The 26483-nt window shown below is 43.8% G+C and overlaps 1 protein-coding gene across 1 annotated transcript in view; it reads left to right on the plus strand.

The window, feature by feature from the left end:
- cntln (centlein, centrosomal protein) overlaps window positions 1–26483 on the plus strand; it is a 147714-nt gene that overhangs the window by 111528 nt on the left and 9703 nt on the right. The window contains exons 21-25 of the mRNA XM_084046775.1: window positions 381–507; window positions 2407–2544; window positions 3088–3273; window positions 10538–10738; window positions 18389–18463. Of these exons, the coding sequence (XP_083902901.1) occupies window positions 381–507; window positions 2407–2544; window positions 3088–3273; window positions 10538–10738; window positions 18389–18463 (727 nt within the window). The remainder of the gene's footprint in view (window positions 1–380; window positions 508–2406; window positions 2545–3087; window positions 3274–10537; window positions 10739–18388; window positions 18464–26483) is intronic.

Genomic DNA, 26483 nt, shown 5'->3' on the forward strand with positions numbered 1-26483 from the left:
TCTTCCCGTAGCAGCATGCTAGTGTATTTAGTTGTCATAATGAGCTGTCACGCCTGATGCACTGCACAGGGACACTGTGCCTGCCAGTACTCTGTGTGTGTGTGTGTGTGTGTGTGTGTGTGTGTGTGTGTGTGTGTGTGTGTGTGTGTGTGTGTGTGTGTGTGTGTGTGTGTGTGTGTGTGTGTGTGTGTGTGTGTGTGTGTGTGTGTGTGTGTGTGTGTGTGTGCGTGCGCGTGCCTACAGTATGTGTGCACATCTGTATTTCTGCAGGCAGTCACCCAGTTCATTTGTACATGTGTCTGTGTTTCCATACATTTGACACGTTTGTGGTTATTTCCATATCATATCCTCTGGGCTTGTGCTTGTGTGTGTGCTTCCAGGGTGAGCCATGTGGAGAGGGATGCCACCATGAAGAGGCAGCTGGTGGAGGACCTGAAGACGAGGCTGAAGTTCTTCCAGGAAACAGAGAAGAGCTACCGAGGTCAGGTGGAGGAGCTGGAGAGGAAGGTAGGCACACGCACGCACTCTCTCTGACACATCGCAGCTGGCACCGTCAGATGGCATCCAATTAGCACACAGCTCATCTGGGAGGATGACAGGGACGTGGTGGTATAGCGCTGCGCTCAGCGTTTCTCACAGTCTGGAGATCTGAAGTCACCTGGAGGTCTGGGGGTGGAGCAGGAAACAGTGGCAAACATTTAGTCCTGTTTGTACAAGTCAGGCTTTATTTTGTATAGTTTACCTTAAAGGAGTAGTTCACCCAAAACAATTACACACCCCATGAAGCCTTGAATTCATGGAGATGTTTTTGTTTTTGTCGCATTCCTAAGCCAATAATTTGATGACCGGTGGAGTCTCCGGTACGAGACTTGCAGAGTCTCCTATTGAGTCTACTATAAACTGATGACCCGGTCATCAAATTATTTACTTAGGAATGCGACAAAAACCCAAAAATCTCCATGAATTCAAGACTCCATGGGATGTGTAATTGATAGAAAATAAGTAATGTTTTGGGTGAATTACTGCTTTAACCTTTCTGCTTGTCATCACTCGGTGTCTCTGTCGCTAGTTCAAAATATACTGTAGTTGCATAACTATAAAACTTAGGCAGCATTTCCTCTACGATGAAGTTGTAACAGCAGCTCTGAATCTCTATCTCATGTTTCTTTTTTTCTTTTTCTTTTTTTATTAAAAATTCAGCCACGGCACTCACAAATCCTGGAGCGGTGGCTCACTAATACTTGAGAGTGGTCAAAATGAGCCGTTTTGTAATTAATTTACGTGCAGTGCATTTCATTATTAAAGGTGTCTTGTCCATATCTACAGTAGCCTATATCTTATAATAAATACATTTAATTGCACATTTGATCATTCCATGGCAATCCAGACAGTAGTTATGAGATATCTTGTGAAATGTGTGGCGCTAGATAAAAGGCCATGGGGTCACTCAGTAGGGGTCATCCTCTGGGGTTCACAATGATGCACAGAAAATTCCTTGACAATCCACCTTGTAGTATTCAAGATGACATTTGAGATCGAAGTGAAAAACGGACAGACCAGCAGCCAGCATTAGTCCCACTGCCAATAAAGAGTTAACTGTACAACTTTTTAAACATTAGTCCATACCCAGGGATGTGCGTACCGAAACTACATGCAGACTTACGACCGCTACTGTGACTACAGATGGCACTAACGTAAAAAATGCATGCGAAAGGCCACGTAACTGTTTAAGGTCCCCATCCGCCGATTCGTCATCATGTGGGTTCTTGCTGTCACCATTGTGTAATAAAAGCTTCTGCACTTTATTCACTCCGCAACAACAGCCTTGCTGCATCTGATGCTTGCCATGCGCTTAAATCAAAGTCCTATAACTTTAGACCGTTGAGCCACATCTCTCTCTCTGCTGGTGTTTTGTCTGGCGTGGTGAGTGTATACTGTGCACACAGTCCCCGAGCTAGATCCACCCACTGTCGGTCTGGGCTATGAGACTGCAACTACAGCTACTGATCCCGTAGCCTACAGGGACCAGGACTGCGACTACAGATGGCAAAAATGCTAATAAACAGCTACAATTTGAGAAAATTGGGCTTCCTCACTCCCTGTATATGGAAATGGTCAATGCCCATGTGCAATTTCAGATCGATTAGTAAACCCACTGAGGAAAAAAAAGAGGACAGACAAATACATTTAATACTACCAAGACTACAATAATAGCATAGCATGAAGTAGGATAGGATGTATGTGACAAGGAACTTTTGGAAGGGGTTATAACTGTATATTGAAGTATATAAATTCCTGTAGTTTAGGGGTGATGTGATTTGATTGGTTTAATGTCACAATGTTTTATTTCATACTGATACACCAAATAAAGCAAAAATGATGAGCAAAATGTCCTCCGGTCTCCAGGTGAAGATGCTGTCAGAAGAGGCTGTTAACAGGAAATCCTTAGTCGACTCTCTGAAGAGGAGGCTGAATGTGGCCAACACAGAGAAGAGCCAGTACGAGGCCTCCTGCACCAAACTGAAGGAAGACCTAGATAAAAAGGTTAGAGGAACAGCCATTGATCCATCCATCCATCTATCTATCCTCCACACAACTCATCTCCATGTTTGCAGTGTGAAACATTGCAAACATAAGGTCTGATTGTTGTTTTGAATGGTATCCAAATCATCCAAAATGTACCCAGTCATTGCTTCAAGTCAAAGATGTAACATCCTCCGTAACATACCTGTTTTGGAAGGTATTATGACTCATATAACTTGGTTAGCGAAACTGCATTAGTTTTATTCATGCAATGTACAGTAAGTATGGGGGACTGTTCACACAGGGTTTTTTCTTTTTTTTTACAATGCAATGCCTTAATGTGTCTCATAGCTCCTCTACCTCTGCCTTGCCTTTTTATTCTTAAACTGTGCATCACAGTGTATAGTACCGTAGCAATTTGGCAAAAACCTCCTTGCGTCAGTCATATTGACAGACATTTTTGTTTAATGGATCAATTCATCGTCATATTTTCAAAGAAACTTTCCTGAAATGAGACTGAACTGGAGATGGTTCTGAGCCTGCCTGTTTGGTGTCTCGTGACAGGAGCACCGTGTGGAGGCCCTGCATGCTCGCTTGGGGGCCAGTGAGAGATCCATGGCTGAGCTGGAGAAGACAGCCACCAGGCAGATGGAAGGACTGGCCCAGCAGAGCTCCCAGGCCTTAGACACCCTGCAGAGACAGCTGGGCCTAGCCCACTCCCAGCTGGAGCAACTTCACGCCTTCGTCAAGGTATGCTTATGACTTGGTTCTGTTTCTGTGACACTATACTGTACGTCTAAATAAAGAAACATTACAAAGAGGATTAGAGAGCACACTCAACTTAAAAATGCTCTTTCTTAAGCATCTACATGTAGATTACTTTGTAACAGCATGTGACCTTTTAGGGGTAATCATACATGGTTCTTGTTTTTGACCATGTTGCAATAGAGTAGACACCATGCCTGTAATTTCTCCAGATTTTTTCTTTTTTGTTTTTGCATACATTAAATAAGAGACACAATTCCCTTAACAACCATTGTGTGTTATTGAGTAATACAAATTGACATTGACTAATACAGTATAATACTTATATACGGATATTAGAACATGAGTTACATTAACACTAACGTTGAAAATTGTCACACCATCACTAACACCGATATAATAAATTCCATAAAAAATATTTCTCATCAAAATATATTAAAGTACAACAATACATGGCAAATTGAGGTACCGTACTCTTCTTTAATATTTCAACATGAAATTTCACAAAAGAACGAAAAACAGATATCATGGGGGGACCCTATAAAAAAGCAGCAAAATCGGTGAAAAATGTTGGTATTGTTAAAAAAATATTCCTAAAAAATAAGAAGAATTGAGCTGGGAACTTCTCCTTTGGTCCACCCATTCCTGCCTAATTGCATCAGCTGAGCATTTTGGGAGTATGGGATTTCTTTTTACCATCTATCACTAACGTTAGGTGAAAATCACTTGAAGACCTGCCTGTAGAAAAAAAACAGGGATGGGGGCAGGGAAACAAACGTACCTTCTATGACATCAGTGAGCATCCTGAAGGTACCCAAGGACCCGCCCGCCTCAGACATCAGCAACATTATAAAAATCACATAATTATAATTGTGGTGAAATTCACCCCACGTTAGGGTTAAAAGTTGCGTTAATATGTGTGTGTGTGTGTGTATGTGTGTGTGTGTGTGTGTGTGTGTGTGTGTGTGTGTGTGTGTGTGTGTGTGTGTGTGTGTGTGTGTGTGTGTGTGTGTGTGTGTGTGTGTGTGTGTGTGTGTGTGTGTGTGTGTGTGTGTTGGGCACCACTGTCAGCATACTGCATGCCCAGCGGGAATGGGCTCTGTTGTCTCCACCTATAGGTCTAATCCATCACCTTGTGTTTATGCTCGTGCTCACGCATGTGTGTATCTGTGTGTATTTGTACCCCTGTGTGTGTGTGTGTGTGTGTGTGTGTGTGTGTGTGTGTGTGTGTGTGTGTGTGTGTGTGTGTGTGTGTGTGTGTGTGTGTGTGTGTGTGTGTGTGTCTGGCAGGGCTCGATAAAGGCCCTGTCCATCAACTCTACTGAGCTGACATCTGCCTATCAAAGGGGAGGGAATGGCTTGGAAAAGATAGATAGTGGTGGCAGTCTATTTAACGCGTACACACACACACACACACACACACACACACACACACACACACACACACACACACACACACACACACACACACACACACACACACACACACACAGCAAATCATGGCTGCATTGCCTGTAGTCCTCCAATACCAAACAGCCTCACTAGTGGCTTGTGAGGCTACATTTCTTCCTGTTGACTTATAGGTCTCTGTCAGCTGAGGTGAATAGGTGGGATTCCACCAGTGCCAGAGAGCTTGTTGTTGGGTAGAATGCACTGTGCTCAACTGCCTCTTCAAGGCTTTTCACACACAAAGAGACACCGCATTCTGGCCAAGCGCCTTACACATTATGCACGCACGCACGCACGCACTCACGCACAGACACACACACACACACACACACACACACACACACACACACACACACACACACACACAGTATGATGCATATCCACACACAGCAATGCACATGCACACTCACACCAACAAATACACATGCTTTCACACACATCCAACTGCGCACTCACACAGACACTCAACTCAAATAACACACAAAAAAATTAGATTATGCCCTGGCAATGGAAAATTGTTGTTTTGGATTATCCATTAAAATAATATGTGATTGGTTTGGATTGTCCATTAAAATCATATGTGATTGGCTGACCAATGTCCTTTTAAATTGTATATCAGCACACTTCAAATGTGGTCCCGATCAACAGCTTAATCACCATTATTATAATTATATTTAATTGCATTTAGCCTAACCATGTCAACAATAAACAAACTGTAACAACTGTTTATTGGTCTAGAAAGTGGTTGCGAAGACAACACAGCTTAGCTGTTATTATTAGTATTAAATTACTAATAATAATAATAATAATGAATATATTCAGGTAAAAAAGAAAGTATGAAAGTAAAAACTAGACACCTGTTATGTTCCTATGGCGACACCTCATCATACATTATCACGCAAATAAACGTAATCACACCATGCATATGTCACCTGGTTGTCTGTGTGTCTTTTCTCCTTCCATTCCCTTAACCCTGGGCTTGTGGGGACATTGTCTGTCTGTCTGTCTTTCTTTCTTATATTCCCATAACCCTGGGCTGCCGGGGACATTGTCTGTCTGTCTGTGTGTCTTTTCTCCTTCCATTCCCTTAACCCTGGGCTTGTGGGGACATTGTCTGTCTGTCTGTCTGTCTGTCTGTCTGTGTGTCTTTTCTCCTTCCATTCCCTTAACCCTGGGCTGGCGGGGACATTGTCTGTCTGTCTGTGTGTCTTTTTTCCTTACATTCCCATAACCCTGGGCTGGTGGGGACATTGTCTGTCTGTCTGTGTGTCTTTTTTCCTTACATTCCCATAACCCTGGGCTGGTGGGGACATTGTCTGTCTGTCTGTGTGTCTTTTCTCCTTCCATTCCCCTAACCCTGGGACATTGTGTAGTTGTTGAGGATTCACATCATTGTTTGTCTCCCTGTGGCTCCTGTGATCCCCTGCACGAATAACAGCCAGCCGTCTGATTGGACAGCCTGACGTCCAGAGGAGATTTACTCCTGTCATGTATTGATCAGGACCGGGGGGCTGTGTGTGTGTGTGTGTGTGTGTGTGTGTGTGTGTGTGTGTGTGTGTGTGTGTGTGTGTGTGTGTGTGTGTGTGTGTGTGTGTGTAAAAAATGAGGTGAGGTGGATATCTGTGTCAGAAAGAAGATTGTGCGTGGGTGTGTGTCTCCGTGTTACTCTTTGTGTATGTGTGTTTGTCATGTGTGTGTGTGTGTGTGTGTGTGTGAAAGAGACAGGAAAAGATTGTATGTGCACGACTGCACGTTAGAAAGAAACAAGGAGAGATGGCCTCTTGAGTGTGTGTGTGTTTATTGTGAACCCCTTTGGCCCCCACACATGCCCCAGGCCATAAGCACTGCTGTTGAACTGCTAAACAGTGGCCCTGCTGCACACACACACACACACACACACACACACACACACACACACCGCAGTAGCACTCACACACTGTTAACACTTTATAGCCGACTGGACATATACTGGCTTGCGTAATCTTCACATTTCACATAAAACTTTGATTACTTGAAAAGATTAAAGATGCAACACAACTAAATAACCGAAACATTTATGATTTACTGCTTCATGCTAAAGGACTCCATACAAGCCCTCCCCTGGTTCTGCTGTGTACAGTGCAGTACAGTACTATTATCACACTGCATGTATCAGTTCTACAGAGCTGTTTTACATTATTACTAATTCTGTAATTACCCTTTAGCAGAGTTCAATCATTTTCTCCGTAATAAGTGTCTTTGTGCTTTTGAACGGTTGTGTGTGTGTGTGTGTGTGTGTGTGTGTGTGTGTGTGTGTGTGTGTCTGTGTGTCTGTGTGTCTGTGTGTGAGTGTGTGTGTGTGTGTGTGTGTGTGTGTAGCCAGTTATTAAAGAGGGTGCACTTTAGTTGCTCATTTGATCTCCATTGCCATGTCCTAATCCTCTCCCTGTCTAAATTGGCCCTCTGGCTACACTGATTGTGGCACAGGGCCTTGCCAGACTAAAACACACACACACACACACACACACACACACACACACACACACACACACACACACACACACACACACACACACACACACACACACACACACACACACACACACACACACACACACACACACACACCCTCTGTCTCTCCCAGGGCTGAGAATGAGTGATAAATTCAGCCCTTAATCTCTTTCTGGATTATTCCACATGCAGGGTTTAGGTCAATTGAATGTAACCCTTGACTAGCGACAGTGAATATCTATTAGGCTGTAAATAAAAGAATAGGATCGCAGGCTGTTACTTAATGAGCTGTGTATTCCTTCAGGGAAACATAGCTCTCTGAACACACACACACACACACACACACACACACACACACACACACACACACACACACACACAAAAGAGGCTAAATCTTCCTCCCTACTTCATCAAGGCACAGACCGTGGCTGGGATATCACCTCCTATTTCATCTGCACCTTTTTTCACAAAATGGAGGTGTCGAGCCATCTATGAGTGTGGTTCTACCATCTGGCTGCACAATTAGTTGTACAAATTACATCACAGGTCGCTGCAACTTGAATAAAACAGGATTCTCTGATTTTATTTTTTCTATAATGGAAATGTGACCATCTAAACCAGTGGTTCTCTTCGTTTTCATGTCAAGGACCCCAAAATGTGAAAATGTCTCCAAAATAGAGATTTAGACATCCAGATTTATTAGCAGATCTACAAGCTCACAAAGTGTCACGAGGCAACGTGTTGTTAGCTTGTACATAGGCTATTTTCAAATCGCCGTATATAAGGCTAAAGTTGTGATTTTGATGCTATGTCTAATTTAGCTGGGGACCGCTCCCTGGGGGACCTTGGATGCCACTTTGAGAACCACTGCTCTAAACCAGTTGTTCTCAAACTTTTTCATGTCAAGAACCCCCAAATTTACACTTATTAGCCCGTGGACCCCCATTTGAAAAGATATGCCAGGGACCCTCATAAGAGAAGATTTTTACGGCTCTAGCAGTGATTCTCAACCATTTTAATTTCAAGGACCCCCAGTTTGACATGCATTAGGCTATGGACCCCCATTTAATGGCATTTCTATCTCTGGGACCCCAATTTATATTGTAAAATCAATGTTAATTTAACTCTGAGAGTGTACAAATGGAACCTAATGGACCCGTTAGGGTCCATTTGGTTTCTTTTGTACACTCTCAGAGTTACAGACCCATAAGGGTCCATTTGGTTCCTAACTATCCATCATTTAGCTGGGGACCCCCTGGAACTCCCTCAAGGACCCCTGGGGGTCCCTGGACCCCACTTTGAGAACCAATGCTCTAAACAATGTCCTCTGGTGCTGTGCAGAATGCCTGGCCTACAAATCAGAGTGGAGTAAATCCTTCCTTACATTCAAATGAAGTAAATGCTGAGTGTTAAACCTCTCCTTTTTTGCCCTTAATTCCTTAATTATGTATTGCCCATGTGTATTGCAGTACATATCACACTCCCATTAGCCAGCAAAATAATCATTTTGTCAGTATTGTTAACTGGTCTACTGTTCTAATCTACACCCTGAGGAATGTGTAATATCGGTGGATTATTAATACTTTTTGTGATGAGAATTGGAGATCAGTGTGCAGCCTTCATTATTTTTGGTTTAAACTGTTCTAATACGAACAGAACTGGCATTCATTTGAAGGTGAAGGAAACTGAACTCAATCCTCTTGTTTTGTTGTTTTTACACCGTATACGTTCCACAATTTCTACCATAGCAGTTATATGAATACTGTATTTCTATCAGCGTGGGGCATGGTGTTCGATCTTATCTGTTTTCAGACATGGCTCATTGGCGTTTCGGTCTTAACTCTGCATCTGATTTCGCTAATAGCCAAACAGCATTAACAATCTGCAAACTGTCTCCCACACACACACACACACACACTCACACACACACACACACACACACACACACACACACACACACACACACACACATACAGTATGCACGCACTCCCTTAGGAGTGCCTGCTCTGACTCCTCCAAACTGCACCTGAAGTGCACACAGTAAAATCCTAACTTAACTGTTTACTTATCCTTCTGTAACTCTGAGACTGTAACAAATGTAACCAGATGAACCCTTACGGGTCCATCTGGATACATCTGTTCACTCTCAGAGTTAAATCAACACTGAGGATTTTACTGCGCACCTGTGTGAAATTAACCAAAGGAATGGAGATATCTACCACGCTCAGTGCTGTCCATGTGTGATTAGCCGTGTTGCTGCACGTGCACTGGAGAGTTTTCACATGTTTGTTTGTGTCGATGTTTCCGTGATGTGTGTTTGTGTGCACAGCATACGCACCTTTCTTGCTTGTTTATTTCTTATATTGCATGTGAGTGCGTCCCTTCTTTGTTCTTTTGTTATTTTGTTTGTCTGATGCGTGTGTGTGTGTGTGTGTGTGTGTGTGTGTGTGTGTGTGTGTGTGTGTGTGTGTGTGTGTGTTTATAATTTCTCTGGCTGTAGCTCTCATCTGGCCCTGTCTATTCCAAGGTCAGCTTTTCAGGCGGCTTACAGGGGAATGATACAGAAGATTATTGCCTCGATCAATAAGCTCAAAATGAAGCAAAGGGGAGTTTGCTTTATTGACTTTCCCGCCGTACAGTGGCAGCTTTAACATTTAATTGTCTCCCTGTATTTAGACCAAACTCCCATTTAGCGGCCGGCCAGCCGCCGCACCGTCTCGTCTCATGTGCACCGTCCGCTCGGGCCCCATTTGAAACGGCTCCTCATAGCTTAATTATTTACTGTGTTATGCTGCCGCCGTTTGCACTGTAGAGACATTCAGCAACAACTAAATAAATGAATGGCTGCATTTTCAATAGTGCTATGCGTCTACTCTCTTTCTTTCTTTCTTTCTTTCTTTCTCTCTCAATATCTCTCTCTCATCCTCTCGCTCTCTTTTGAGCCCTCTGCAGTGATTCATGATTCTCTGCCAATTCTAGTGAAACTTTGGGTGCGTTTGAAATCAAAGATGCACTCCCTCCGCACTCAATCGACAGGGCAACAAAAAAGGGCGGGGGGACCCCCTCAGGTCCGCGTTCGTACATGTGAGCACGAGGCGAAACCGAGGAGAATCTGAGAGTGTCAAACTCAATATTCCTCCATAATGTACCAGGCCTCTCCGGCGCGTGCTTGATCAGTTTCATTTATTCATCTGCCAGGCTGAGAGATCCCACTTTTTTGACTACATCCATTTCATCACTCTCTTCTTCTTCTTCTTCTTCTTCTTCTCCTCCTCCTTCATCTTCTCCTTCTCTCCTCCTGTCGCTCCAGGCTCTGGCCAGTGAAATGCTCCGAGACGTGGAGGAGGTCAAGCAGCAGTTGATGAAACGGAGGAGGAAACTGAGGAAGGCCAGCAGCGTGGCTGAGAAGAGTGGCCTCTCGGCCAGGTCCATGATCAAAGCCAAGAGCATCGCCGCCTCCATCCTCAACATGTCAGAGAGCGACCTGGCAGACATGATGGACACTGACCAGGTAATGGCTCCAAGAACCACAGGTCAATGCTGACATAGAAACATCTAGACTTTATGTAAGAAATATAATACTTTTATAGCTGCTTTCATACATTGAATGCTTCACAAAGCAGCGCAAGCACCGATGCGAAATGCAAAAAGTAATGAGTGTAAATAAATTTAAATAATTTCCCCAACACTATTCAGACCTAGCATGTACAGTAAGTTCCACTACTGAACTGTATCAATACTGAGTAATGAATGAATGAATTCATCATTTTATTGGTTATCATGCAGAGAAACCAACACTACTCAGTTGAGATTACAACTTCCTTACAGAAGATTACAATTTTTATTTTTCATTGTACACATTTTTTTTTTTCATGGTTTCGTCGATCCATGTTTTGTAATAGCAGACATTCGTGAAGGCTACTTCATAAATGCACGCTTCATCATCACTTGCAACATGAATCCCATAAATCTGACTGTCATGCTCCACTCCTCCACCTGAGTCACCCTGCGAGAGAGAGAGAGAGAGAGAGAGAGAGAGAGAGAGATATCACTTTCTTAGAAACATTTATCTAGATATTACCAAACAAAACTTTCACTAAAGACTTAATCTCAAATTGATTCCTTTTCAAATGATTCAATATTTTCTGCACATACAGTAATCTGAGACCTGTTTGGAGGTATTCAAATATAAACAAAACAAATAAATAGGTTATGTAACGTGATATGTTACTGAAATTAGAATTAGTTTCTACAGATTCTGTGGGGCGTATATGTATGATAGCACTTCATTGCATTCAAGTTTAGAAATTATATTTATTATATTTTGTATATCAGTTATTGGTGAACAGAAATTGGAATGTAGTAGTTGTATGTTAACATGTTCACATACTGGACATAGATCAGCAGGAGAGACACCATCGCCTTTGGCACTGAAGACCATTTTGTAGAATGCACTACTTGAAGCAACTAAGTGGCCATCTTTGACTGTAGTAGTGGGACAGTCGACAACTTTCATGACTGCACATTGAAGCGTGTCAGTAGTTGAACCTGGTCCGTTAGCCTCTGTTGAGAACCAGAATCAGTTTATATTCACAGATGACATTTAATACAACAGTATATTAAAATCAGCAACTATTGTATATTTTCAAATACCAAAACATTTAACGTCTAAACGTTTTAGTTTTACATAAAAAAACGATTCTCAACCAGTAAAAACTGGTATTTAGAACTGGAAAACAATCAAAGATTATTGAGAACTCACTTTTACTTTCTCCAGGTGCAGTAGGTGCAGTATAACCATGGCCTGTTACATTAACTTCATCACCACTGGCTAGTGGATATTGATACTTAGGAGGATGTTGTTCTGGGCAGACCTTTGGAAGTTCAATCTTATGAGTCCCTTTGATGGTTTGCAACTGCAGTAGCATGATGTCATGCTGGCCATTTTTATCACTGAAGATGTGGTGGTTTTTCTCCTGGATTATTTCAGACTGTAGCGGTCCTGTCAATGGGTGCACATTTATTTCTGCTTTATGCTCCCTGCCAAAATAGAAGATAAGTAGGTTTTCATTTCAAAACATTTTACACTATATCCAGTGTCTTGCATGGCCAATGTGGATGGGATTAGTGTCTAAAACTAAAAGTAAAGTCAAATACAGCAATTTCACAATGACTTTTGAGAATATAGAGTAGATAAATATTAAAATAAACACTCCTCTCACCGTCCATTCGTCCAACAATGAGCTGCTGTTAGAATCCATGTATCACTGATCAGAGAGCCTCCACAAAAAGATGTTGTCCCAGTTATAAACAGTCTTACATGGTACGGATGATCACCAACAGCACAGTCATGACCATTGATGACCCTCTTTTCTACACTGCCTGTTGTGACACCTGTAGGAGAATGACAAAGCCGTCCATCAATTGATTTGCTCATATTGAGCAATTGAATGCATGAGCAGAGCTACTACAGGTGATGTGGACAGCTGAGGTTAGATTGTAATTTAAAGTTAATTATCATTATTATAATGATTATTGTGATTAATAATGTAATTAGTAATGTAAAATTGTGTGTGCACACACACACACACACACACACACACACACACACACACACACACACACACACACACACACACACACACACACACACACACACACACACACACACACACACACCCACACACACACAGCAGATGAAACTGAAGAGTGACATTTAAAACATAATCATCATTATAAAGTAGAACATGGTGACCATGGTTGAATACTCACCAGCCCACAACAGCAGAAGGAACATGAGTGGAGTCATGTTTGTCACTGATCTTCCAGTGACTGTCGTCCAGGTGGGACAGTGGAGTCTTTTTAAATGTAGTCACACTACCTTATTGGCCTTTCAACCACCAATCACCATGTCCAACTTTATCACCAACTATTCCATTGGCTGTGACCTGCAGGTATGCAAACTACTGAATGTTTTTTATCGTTTAATCAAACGGTAATTTGAACTCTTTTAACCACATGTACCCTAGCAACCCTATTTTGGGGGTGAATATTACATTTGGGTGACATTTAGCAGATCTACAAGCTCACAAGCTACACAGTAATTTGTCAATAAAGAGAATAACATCAAGACACAACTCAGCACAGTTTGTTTTAATCTGTGTGAAACTGATACTCTACCAATGAACAAACATTGATGATACTTTATTTCACTCAGGACAGCTAGAAGCCTCTATTCAAATGTCTTATCTAACAAATTATGTTATCTACTTGCTTTACGTAAAATGTCCTTCCAGTCAGTTAACTTTATTCAAATGGAGAGAGAGAGAGAGAGAGTTAACCCATTCAATCCGGGAACGCATCTGTGTCATTGTAAGATTTCTTTGACATTTCAAAAATAGCAGATATACAGGTACCGCGTTGTGAGCTTGTAAATCTGTTGTTTTTGAAAAATCGTGAAATTTGTGCAAATCTTTGCATACAGTATATATATTTTTAAAGCGAACATTTGTAACTCAAACATTTTGACATGGGGGTCCACGGCCAAATACATAACTAAAAATGTTTCTAAACCCTAACAGTATGTAGCTATATCAGTGGTGCTCCAACTTTTCCATTTCAAGGACCCCCAAAATGATATGCATTTGGCCGCAGACCCCATCTCAAAATATGTTGTTCCAGGGACCCCCCAGAAGCACAGATCAGAGTTAAAGATTTTGGCTTTAAAACATATATTATATATATTCAAAGAGTGCCACGCTACAGTATGACTTGAGCTTGTAGATCTGCTATTTTTGAATAGCCAAAGAAATCTTAAAATGACGCTTTCCCGGTCTTAATGGATTAAACTGATACTTCAGCTATGTTCCTGGCTGCTGTGAAACCTTGTAAAGGTGAAGCACACAGCCGACAATGCTGCAACTATACTGCAAAGCTAAGACGGCAGCTCTGTGCGCTTAGATTCAGTAGGCCTACTCCTACTCTAGACGAGATGTTCGGAAAATAAACACAACCGACGCCACGCGAGTTTTAACACGAAACAAAGTTGTAAAGTACAACTCTTTCCTTCTCACGACAGCCACCAGTCAAGACCATAGATCATTCCTTGCCAGGCCTTATTGTCAATTAACAGCCCCACGTTACAATCAAGCTCCTGGGCCCCCCGGGGACCGCCCCCCCATCCATCACTTAATGAGAGGAGGCCACACCAAACACTTACTCACACTTGAAACCAATTTGAGCCTTCATCCCTGCCCCCCCCCGCCCCCCGCACGCACGCACGCACGCACGCACGCACGCACGCACGCACGCACGCACGCACGCACACACCACCCATGGGGATGACAGGCCACTGTTTCTCACTTGAGAAAGAGTCACCCTCAATCAGAGCTTAAACACTCTTCTCTCCTTCTCCTCTCCTCTCCTCTCCTTTCCTCTACCCTTGTTTCCATTGCAAGATAATGGTGGTTAATGGCAGGCTGTGAGGGATGGAGGTGTGTGGGTGTTTGTGTGTGCGCTTGTGTACGTTGGATTGGTTGGAAGGAAGGGAGGCTGTGTGTGTGTGTGTGTGTGTGTGTGTGTGTGTGTGTGTGTGTGTGTGTGTGTGTGTGTGTGTGTGTGTGTGTGTGTGTGTGTGTGTGTGTGTGTGTGTGTGTGTGTGTGTGTGTGTGTGTGTGTGTGTGTGTGTGTGTGTGTGTGTTGTGTTAATTGAGAGTTTGTGGATCACAGTTAGGAGGGCAGAAAACCCCAGAGGATAGGAAATGGACTGTCACAGAGGGGACTGAGAGAGTGTGTGTGTGTGTGTGTGTGTGTGTGTGTGTGTGTGTGTGTGTGTGTGTGCCTGCCTATGTGGATGGGTGTGTGTATAATTGCATGTGTCTATGTGAATGCTAAAAAGGAGACGTGTGTGTGTGTGTTTAGGTGTCAGGGAGCAATGAGGGCCAGTCATGGTGTGCTCTAATTGAAACTCCCCTAAGGCACCAGGAAGGACTGCGGCTGTGGATGTGTATCTATATCTAAAGCTCAGCCAAGTGGGGAGGCGACACAAGTTAACTGACATTCAGCTGTCCAACTGTAAAACCATACCAGAACCCTGGACTAGTGGAAAACCATGTGAAATGCTAGATCCATGTGTTGAAACTTGACAAGGACTGTCACGCTTTTCACTTTGGTTAATGGCTGTAGAACAGGGATGGGCAACCTTTTCACAACGCGTTGTGAAATTGTAGATCTGCTATTTTCAAACATGTTTGTACTTTTACTCAAGTATATTTTGAATTCCGGACTTTTACTTGTAACAGAGTACTTCTGCATTGCAGTATTGATACTTTTACTTAAGTAAAACATTAAACACAAAAGTACTCACATTTTGAGTACTTTTCCACCACTGCTTTTCGTGTACATGATTGTGTGATGGCGAGGCTGCCCCCCCCCCCTCTACACACACACATGTCAGGAAATCCCAGTGGGACTGCCATGTCATTCCTCCTTGACAGTAATGTTAATCTATTTATTCAATTAACCACTTTAACCCAATTCCACAATTGGCAAAAAATAGCAGATCTAAAATCGCACAACATGTCGCGAGTTTGTACATCGTCTATTTTTGCTATTCGTCATACATGAATGAGGTATATACTGTAGGTCTTAATTGGGTAAAGTGTTGATCAAATGCTCTTTTCTGGATATCTTTGTTTGTTTGCTTTTTAACCCATTTAGACCTGAGGCCGATTCTAAAAACGCCTGACCTAAGTTTTCTGAAAAACGTACAAAAACGTTATGTTGCTATATACTGTACATAGCAACAGGAACCCCAAAAAGGGTTCCCATCCTGAAAGGTATAGTTACAAAAAGGCGTTCCTGCCCAAAATCGGTTAAAGGAGAGATCTGTCAATATTACCTGACTTAGTGACTCCAGTGTGTCCTTCCTGAGCAGCAGGCGTTTTGCTGCTTATTTGAGCACAGCACTGCACTGGCATGCATGATGTTTTCTGGCCCATTCATTGTTTTAGAAAAAGGGATTTTGTGTTCACCTGCTGTATTCCTTTAGTTTTTTTCCAAGCTGTGAAAGGCCCTTGTGCTGTCAAGGACAAGTCAAACATACTGCAGCCCCTGCGCACGCATACATACATTCATGTAGTGCACACCATGCATACACACACAATGGCACATGTACAGAGGCAAACATCCACCCAAGCTTACACACACACACACACACACACACACACACACACACACACACACACACACACACACACACACAAAACAATGTGTTATGTGACATTATTATTCAAGCATTCTTGACTCCATTTAATGTTAATCTGTTCACACATACACACACAACATGGAAAACAGGCAAATAGCTCTCTCCCCTCAAACTCATCTACTACACACACACACACACACACACACACACACACACACACACACACACACACACACACACACACACACACACACACACACACACACACACACACACACACACACACACACACACAGATTGGTGTACTGTCAATTGCTCCGTCTTTGTTGTGTCCCATAGTGTCCCATAGAGGCCCAGGGAAGCGAGTGTGGTGCCTCACTGGGCTCCCTGGGCAGCTTGTTGTGGAGTTAATAAGGCCATAATTGCCAGGCCGGTTTGTTTTCCAGCTGACTCCTGATGATAGACAGAGGGTCAGCGCATTGCTATGCACCCGCCAAGGGAGGACAAATACAATTACACACACACACACACACACACACACACACACACACACACACACACACACACACACACACACACACACACACACGTCACACACACACCTCTTTGGGAGACACACGAGAAAGGAGGACTGACAGGAGGCCCACCATGCCTCCAGCCTCTCCCCTTGTCTCTCTCTCTCTCTCTCTTCCTGTCTCTCTTGCTTTTTGTCTATCAGTCTCTTCTTTTCCCAATTTAGCCAGTAGTTACTAATGAGGCAGATATGAAAATGAGCCAAGCAGTGCCACTTACCCTAACACCAAGAAACCCTCCACAGACATTACCAGGGGAGCCCAGGAGGGACACGCACACACACGAGCGCACACACACACACACACGCACACACACACACACTTTTTCTGTACCTCTCCTCCCCTGCTCCCTTGTCCCCTTGAGGGAGTGCAAAAGGCTCCCGACATCATTTGGAACAGCAACACCTGGGGTTGAGAGTGAGAGAGGCAGCTTGTGTTAGCATGGAGGTGTACACGCTACTGTGCCCTGTTCATTAGTGGTAACAAGCTTACTACTCAGCCAGGTCTTTATACATGAGTAGCCTTCTCTCTCTCTCACACACACACACACACACACACACACACACACACACACACACACACACACACACACACAGCCACAGGGTCTCCTGAGAGGTTCCTCGGGGTCTATGCTTGTGTGTGTCATACTTAAAAGTAAAAGGAAAAATCTTGCCCCAAAGCAGCGGACCAATACATGGCTGTGACTGTGATACAGTATGTTTTCGTTTTCTATATTTTGAAAGTTCTCTCCACATGCATTAAGGACAAAGAACTTCCGCTTCTGTCGTCAATGAATCCGGCGAACTACGTGATATGACATGACAGTGCTTCCTGCACTGTATTCACTTCCTGCTTTAAAAAGAAGTACTGTCAAAACCTGGGTATTTACCTTATGCAGAAGGAAAGAAAGTATAAAATCTGTTCTATGTAAGTGATAGTAAATTATGCTGTCACTTCTCTATTGCAGTCCCCCCCCCCCCAGATTATATTGTATATAGGTTGATTATACATAAACTTTGTATGGTGTGTTGCCTCCCATCGTATCTAGTTTTCTGTGATAAATATGTGTCATTGTTGACCCCTGTCCACGTGTGCCAATGTGCACTTACTATGTCCGTTCTGTCTGTGTTTCATGTCAGTCAGATGTCTAACAACGTCAACACCAGTCTAATAGCAGGATTCATTCATTCATTGTACTTGGAGTATCTACAGTATCATCTCTGTTGCATGAATGTTCCTCCAATGGTCTAACAACTCACTGGGCTTCAATTCATTACACACAGTATGGTTTTACAGCTCACTGTTAAATTGCCACATTGTTAAAAATGTACACATGCTCCTCCTGACAGTAAGACAATGTCAATGCTTCTTTTGTTGTCTGTAGGAGAGAGAGGACACCTCGGAACCTTCCAGAGACAAGGTGTGGCTGGAGAGACTTGACCACCTCCTGCAACAGAAGGTCAGACTCCTGCCATGCAATTAAATTCAGTGCTGTCCATTATTTCAGCTTTACTGCCAGTCCACCGTTCACAACAAAATGTGTCCAAGTATTCAAAAGGTTGTTTTGGTGATATCCAACCCGGATATCTGAGAGAATCAGAGAAGTAGCCTGTTTCCCTTTAGTCTACAATGCTTTTGTTTGATAATTTTCACATTGCATACTGCTGGCAAGGTTTCATCAGTTACTGCAGCCGATCTAAAGGTCTTTACACACTGGGGGTATGACGAATAAACAATCAAAACTGTTCATATAGTTAATGCCTCATTCATATTCATACGGGTTCATGCAATTTTTCACAGTACGGAAGCTCATAAAAATCAACCTTGTTCTGTAAAAACATTATGTCGCTTTATCTCCATGGAATATTCACATTCTGTGTGAATGTACTGTTTTTTTTTTCTCCAACAATATGTTTATTGATTTTTTTTTCTCCAAAAAACATTACATCACATTACATAACAGAAAACCAAATGGGCAATTACATTTAAACATTACAAGACAATGAATGTACTCTTGACACAAACAATAGTTCGGAAAACATATATTTTCGGGTAAAATAATTGCATGAAGAAAATGCCCCTGGTGTATGAAGACCTTAACCACTTGAACCCCATCATCCCTGTTCTAGTAGGAACATTCGCCAAAAATAGCAGATCTATAAGTTCACAACAATTTTTGGTGAAGAGATAGGTGGTGTTGACAGAAAAAAGCGGTCCAAGTACAGTTGTAACTCAGGTCCGTTTCACTAAGATTAGAGGGTTTAACCCATTCAATCCGGGAACACATCTGTGTCATTTTAGATGTCTTTGGCTATTAAAAATAGCAGATATACAAGCTCATAATGTGGTAGCGAGTGCCGTATTATGAGCTTTTAGATCTGCTATTTTTGAAAAGAAATCGTGAAAATGTGTGCAAATCTTTGAAATATATATATGTCTAACTCAAATCTTTGCTTTTGGTGGGGGACCCTGGAACAAAATATTTTGAGATGGGGGTGCTCAGCCAAATACATATCATTTTTGGGTGGTCCTTGACATGTAAAAGTTCGAGAGCCACTGATATTTAGCAACATAAGTAAAAAAACATTTGTAGAATCCCAAAAGCAAAGATTTTAGTTAAAAATGTTCGCCTTAAAAATATTATATATATTGTATATTCAAAGATTTGCACACATTTTCACTATTTAAAAAATAAATAGCAGATCTACAAGCTCGTAGCGCAGCACTCGGTGCCGCGCTATGAGCTTGCATATTTGCTATTTTTTTGAATAGCCCAAAGTATAAAATATTGGTTATAGCAAAAAAATGTAAAATGACACAGTATGCGTTCCCGGTTTGAATGGTGTGACCACACAGTGAGGGACACAGGATAGAGCAGGTAGATGATGACCATAACATGAGTCAAGGTTGGTTGTGGATTTGAACCCATCGTGGTTTGGTGCTAAGCCAGTAAGATGTCCACATGTAACCATTATATACATTTGGATATATCAAGCTGAATCATTTGCGGACCCAATACTGTCCTCTGGATCCCTTTATTTTATTTTTTTACCCCTTTAGGGTCATTTAGAGACACCTTATTGTGTTAAAGTCGGTGATAAAAAAATGGTAAACCAATGGGTGGCCCAACGACCACATATAATAATAGCAGCTGTTAGTCTTTCTACAAATAATCTAAATAAAAACAAGTCCCGCTTGTTTTTATTTAGATTATTTGTAGAAAGACTAACACTGACAGATATACTGTAGATAAGTGATTGTGAACTGTTTGGGGCATGTAGGAGTGAAACAGACCTACAATTTCCAAACAGCATCTACAAATCAAACTCTTTCAGAATGCATGTGTATATATCTTTTTTTATATGTTCAAAAATATCCTGTGTGTGTGTGTGTGTGTGTGTGTGTGTGTATACTGTTTGTAACTTTTTTCCCGTGTGCTCAGCCATTCATCTCCTGGAGTGCTGTCAATGCCTGACCGCTGTGATATGTGTGTATGATTGAGAGCGTGTGTGTGTGGTGTGTGTGTTTGCGTGCGCGCGCACGCTCTTGTCAGGGCCTGCCGCAGGCACTCATGCGTCGCCTCCGCACCGCGACACACCAGACTCCTCTCACTCGTTTCCCCAGATCTTCCCCTGACCTTTTCACCCCTCCATCCCTCCCTCCTCCCAGCCTCTCTCTCTTTCTCTCTCTCTCTCTCTCTCATACACACACACACACACACACACACACACACACACACACACACACACACACACACACACACACACACACACACACACACACACACACACACACACACACACACACAGCATACAACTTCACTCAATCCATGTTTTTCCCTTCAAGCTGGACAGCCCTTGGTCCCATCTCTCTCTCTCTCGCTCTCTCCCTCTCTCTCTCTCTCTCTCTCTCTCTCTCTCTCTCTCTCTCTCTCTCTCTCTCTCTCTCTCTCTCTCTCTCTCTCTCTCTCTGCCATCCTCCACTGTCCCACATTCCTTCCTTCCTTCTTTGCTCTCTCTCTCTCCCTATCTATCTCTCCCTCTGTCTCCTGCTCTCTCTCTCTCTGTCTCTCTCTGGCTCAGACCCCGAGGCAGCTTGTTAGTGGGGAACTAAATATTGATTTGGCGGAGCCTGTCGATGCTGGGAGAATGAGCTAGCGTCCACCAGAGACCTCGGCACCGCCAGCCCTCGCTATCGACGTTTTCCGTGGGCAGGAGAGGGGTGGAGGGGGTATGGGGGCGGGGGGAGGTGCAGGCGTGGGGGTGGAGTGAAGACGGAGAGGAAGAGAAGAGCGAAGGATGATGACAAGGTTGAGACTAGCCCCTGGGTCCCCAAGGAGACCCGGTCACACACGCACGCACACACACAGACACACACTCACACACACACACACACACACACACACACACACACACACACATACGCGAGTGCACACACACACACACACACACACACACACACACACACACACACACACACACACACACACACACACACACACATACGCACACACACCTCTACCCAACCCTCCTCCTCTCTCTGCTTTCTCCACCACCAGACTTTTTCTATCCCCTTTCAAGTCTGTCTTGTTGTGTTTTTCTTTCTTTCTTTTTTTTCTCGTTTTTCCTCCCCCTCTCCCTCCCCTCCCTCCCTCTCTGTTCCTCTGGCGGCCTCCTCTTCTCACTGCTCGGCCTAATAAACACACTGTCACATCGCCAGGGGACACACGGTTCTCTTTCTCTCTCTCGCTCTCTCTCTCTCCAGTTATCAAGGGCAGTTTTCTGCTGCTATAAAATCTCCCTTGCTGAGGAGACAGCGGCTAGGCTAAATGTGTGTGTGTGTGTGTGTGTGTGTGTGTGTGTGTGTGTGTGTGTGTGTGTGTGTGTGTGTGTGTGTGTGTGTGTGTGTGTGTGTGTGTGTGTGTGTGTGTGTGTGTGTGTGTGTGTGTGTGTGTGTGTGTGTGTGTGTGTGTGTGTGTGTGTGTGCGTGCGTGCGCGTGCGTGCGTGTGCGTGCTGTTAATGACTCTACCATTAGAGTTAGAGATATTCTAGATGCTTGTAACACACATTTATTTATTTTAGTAGTAATTTGGTTTTTGGTTTTCATATATGAACCTAAATGCAAATTTCCACCCATGAAGACAATATTCTATTCTATTCTATTCTATTCTATTCTATTCTATTCTATTCTATTCTATTCTATTCTATTCTATTCTATTCTGTTCTGTTCTGTTCTGTTCTGTTCTGTTCTGTTCTGATATGACCACGAGTAATGAGTGTGTCATACTGTATGTGAAATAGAATAGACTCCCACTCTCCACCCCGTCAGCCCTCCGAGTATGACGTACAAACAAAATGTCTGCTGTGTGAATAAAGCCTCATGCTGTGTTGGCTAACGAGGGCCTCATCCTTATGTCTTAACTTGCCCTCTGTCTTCATGTCCTGGCTTATGAAAAGGACCTTCAAGCAGAACATGTGTGAAGCTGTCACTCTACCCGTGACACTAATAACACACTCCTGATAGTGATATAATATCAATTCTCCTTGGCCGTGCACACACACAGTCTTATTCTACCAGTTAAAAAGGCTCAGAGACAGAAATAGACCAAGCGAGTGGAAAGATGAGAGAGAGATGCATGTCCTCAACTGGCTGGCTGTCACTGGATGCACGTGTGTGTGTCTGTGTCTCAGCGTGTGTGTGTGTGTGTGTGTGTGTGTGTGTGTGTAGACTCCCGGTTGTCCTGTCACTGTCAGAGCCTAATGGAGCCACCAGTGGGACAGCACTTTATTAACTCTGTGGCCCTGTCAATAGTACAGCCATCACTCACTGTGTCTGTGTGGGTCTGACAGAAGACAGTGTGTGCACCTGCGTGTGTGTGTGTGTGTGTGTGTGCGCATGTGCGTGTGTGTGTGTGTGTGTGTGTGTGTGTGGCCCGTTGTTCCCCGTCACTGTCAACCCACCCTAGCCACATGTCAACATAACAAGGAAGAGAGAGACAGCCCCAGCCTCGACACGCTGGCTAACAGTGGAAGAGAGAGAGAGAAATGAGAGAAGTGGAAGCAAAGATGGGAGGCGGTTATTGGTCGGTATGTAGACAGGAGAAAAACAGGCAAACAGAGAGCTCCGTAAGATGCAGTGTGACTGCATGTTAAGTTAGCCCCCCCCCCCACCCCTCCCTGTGTTCCTCAGCAACAGTAGCAGCTCCCCTGCCTCAAACAGGCGCATTAAAACCTCAACATCTCCAGAAATATCTCCCTCCCTTCTGCCTCACCACCCGCCCCACAGTCCACCGGAAACCAAAATGAAACATTGCATTAATTTCCTCTTCATTCTCTCCTCTCTCTCACACACACACACACACACACACACACACACACACACACACACACACACACACATGGTGATTTAATGAAATCAAGCTTGGCATCCCTCAGTAGAGAGCCACTATAGGCAGCCATAGTCCTGGGATCACGGCTGTCTAATAACGGTGAGCTGGCCGGGGCAGGGTGAGGCTAGGAGGGTTGGAGTGGGTGTAGGAGGGTGGTACTTTACTGATCCGTACTCTAGGGCTCCACCACCGGCCACAACCCACCCGCCACAAATAAAGGGCCTAGACGGCTGAAGATAGAGTGTCCGCAAGAGCCACGGGGTCCAAGACGCGGGACCCCGGGTAGCATCGATTTAATTGCCTTTGGTTTATTTGTGGAGTCCTAATTATTGACTGGAGGTAGGATTTAATGGGCAGAGTCTTTATGAAGCCAGGGAAATGACTGGCTTTCTCCAGCCGGCCAGTAATGAAGAAGGGGGGGGGCACATACACGCACATGTGTATGCCCATGTCCGTGCACGAGCAAGTAGACACGTACATATACTCGAACATGCACGCTTCCCCCTTAGATCATTTTTCAGACTCATTTCATACACACACTCATACTGTACACGTGAAGCTATCCGGGTCTATCTAAGCCTCATGGCACAATAACATTTAAGAAGTCATCGACTGTACTCAGATTTTTATGGGAGCAGGTTGGTTTGGTTTACTGGTGCACTGGTGACACGGAGGGCCTGCTAATATTTAACTCCCAATCACACCCCAGGGAGAGCTACATCACTCCCCATCAGCCTGCATAACATAACAAGCACACAAACATTGCAGCATACTGGACATAGAGGAGAACGTGCTGAGCGCTTCTAATTGGCGAGAAAGATACAATCAACCATGGTTCAGAGTGCAATAATGCAATGTCTTTCATCAGTGGCCTATGAAGTGGTGCATATTAGTCAACTGGCAAGATATAAATTAGTCTGCTAATTCTCTCTCTACGTCGTCCTCAAACAAGCCCTCCATCGGCGTCTCCAGTCATCTCGATTATCCATATATCTGGGCAGCTCATTTGTGCTTTCAGTTGTTTTCTTTTTCTTTTTCATCTTTCTCCCAATTTTGTCATTGCCAATTCCATCCATTAGTATCCCTAGTATAGAAGTCCATCCCTGTCACTGCTAACACCTACTTTTCGATCTTGGGGAGGATGTAGACATTACAACCACATGTCTCGTGTAATAAACATGTAGTCGCCTCGCCAGCTGTTTTTTTGCACGTGACACTTTTGAGTTTCACCTGCAGGATATAACGCATACGGAGTAAGAGGATATCCTGTATGGAACCTGTTGGAGTTGCATACAGGAGAGAGAGAAAGAGATTGCCCTCCCCTGCCAGCTTCCCACCAGTGAACACCGCCAATATGTGTTCAATACACATATTGGCGGTGACCATATTGGAGTGACCGGCCAAGCTGGAGGCACTGCGCAGGACCCAAACTCACAATGGTGGTGGCCAGGTACTCTACCCCTGAACCACCCGGACGCCCCACATAGCCTATGCTGCTTCTTGTAGTTTCAATTGCAAGAATTACTTCAGCAGAATAAAATGCTAATTTATGGGACCAAGAGTGGCATTAATTCCTATGAGCTAAAAACAGACATTGTTGATGTCACATCTCTTCCAGGCTTGTTACCCAGGCTTCCGGCCATGCTGCCGCCTCCGTAGGGCATTGACTCGTTAACACTCTAAATTAACTATATCAAAGGATTCACAGTGCCAGCACAGTGAGAAAGATTTCTATTGTTGGTGTCGTTTGCAGCATGAGGGGTTGTGTTGTGTGTGTGTGTGTGTGTGTGTGTGTGTGTGTGTGTGTGTGTGTGTGTGTGTCTCATTACAGTTCCGTAATGACAAAGGAACAGCTCCGAGTCCCCCTCAACTTCCCTATGAATGGAAAGCGACTCTAATTAAGCCTCGTTTAATGACTGGGGTAATTAAATCAGCCACTCTCTGATTGTCTGTACATGTGTGTTTGTTTTTCTGTGTTTGAGTGTGTGAATAATATGTGCGGTGGGGACTCAGGCTGAGCCTTTGTACTGTAAATGTGACAGTGGAACAGTGGTACAGTAGGTACTTGGGGGGGCGGGGTGGCAGTTAGTATGTGGAGATGGCCCCCAGGGGCCACTGAGTGCCAGTTTAGAGTTGCTATTATGAGGATTATAATGCCAAAGCAGGCCGTGGCCTGCTCTGCATTCACCACCCACTCATTACGGAAACGGCACTACCTATTTCAGCTCATTATCTAGTTATCTAACTAGCAATACCAGACACTGTCTTGTGTTACTGTTAGTACCGTCAGTCCGTTCTTTACAGTGAAGAAACCTACAGACTTGCCCTATGGACCACATGTATACACTATACAGTAAATCCCCTCTTGATGTGGACGCACGAAAGTGAATCAGTAATTGAAGTGGACGTTTTCTCACTGAACAGCAGGCTTTGTTGTATACTTTGTATACACATCACTTGGTCGTTTCTGTGTCTGTGGGCGGAAGTGGCAGCTGGCAGACACTATTGGTCTAGATTTCACCTGCTTCTCAATACTGTGTGTGTGTGTGTGTGTGTGTGTGTGTGTGTGTGTGTGTGTGTGTGTGTGTGTGTGTGTGTGTGTGTGTGTGTGTGTGTGTGTGTGTGTGTGTGTGTGTGTGTGTGTATATGTGTGTGTATATATATATATATATATATTTATTAAAATTGGCTGGTGGGCGGGTAGACCATGGCCACGTCACTTAGACATGACCATAAACAAACCCGTTGTACCCAAAGACGGGTACAACGGGTACTCTGACAAAGCCCCTGACACCCCTGTCACTGCGTAGATATATATTTTTGCACTGGCAGATTCTTCTGGTTTCCAGGCTACCTGACACTATAAGTCAGACATATCGGTCGGATTGTATATGTTGAGACAAGACACCATTTCTGTCTGTCGACGTTGATGCAGGCAGGACCACTTGTACCAGGCCTGCTGTACAATACAGCACATTGCTGATGAAGCCATGTTGCACATCAGGTGTGTGCTCTCGATTTGACCTGCACACTACAGTATGTCGCCAGACAGGCACAACAGAGGTGTTATGTATTTGTATGCTCATGCTT

Source organism: Gymnoscopelus microlampas, assembly GCF_963454915.1.
Source record: "Gymnoscopelus microlampas genome assembly, chromosome: 2".
NCBI classification, from domain to species: domain Eukaryota; kingdom Metazoa; phylum Chordata; class Actinopteri; order Myctophiformes; family Myctophidae; genus Gymnoscopelus; species Gymnoscopelus microlampas.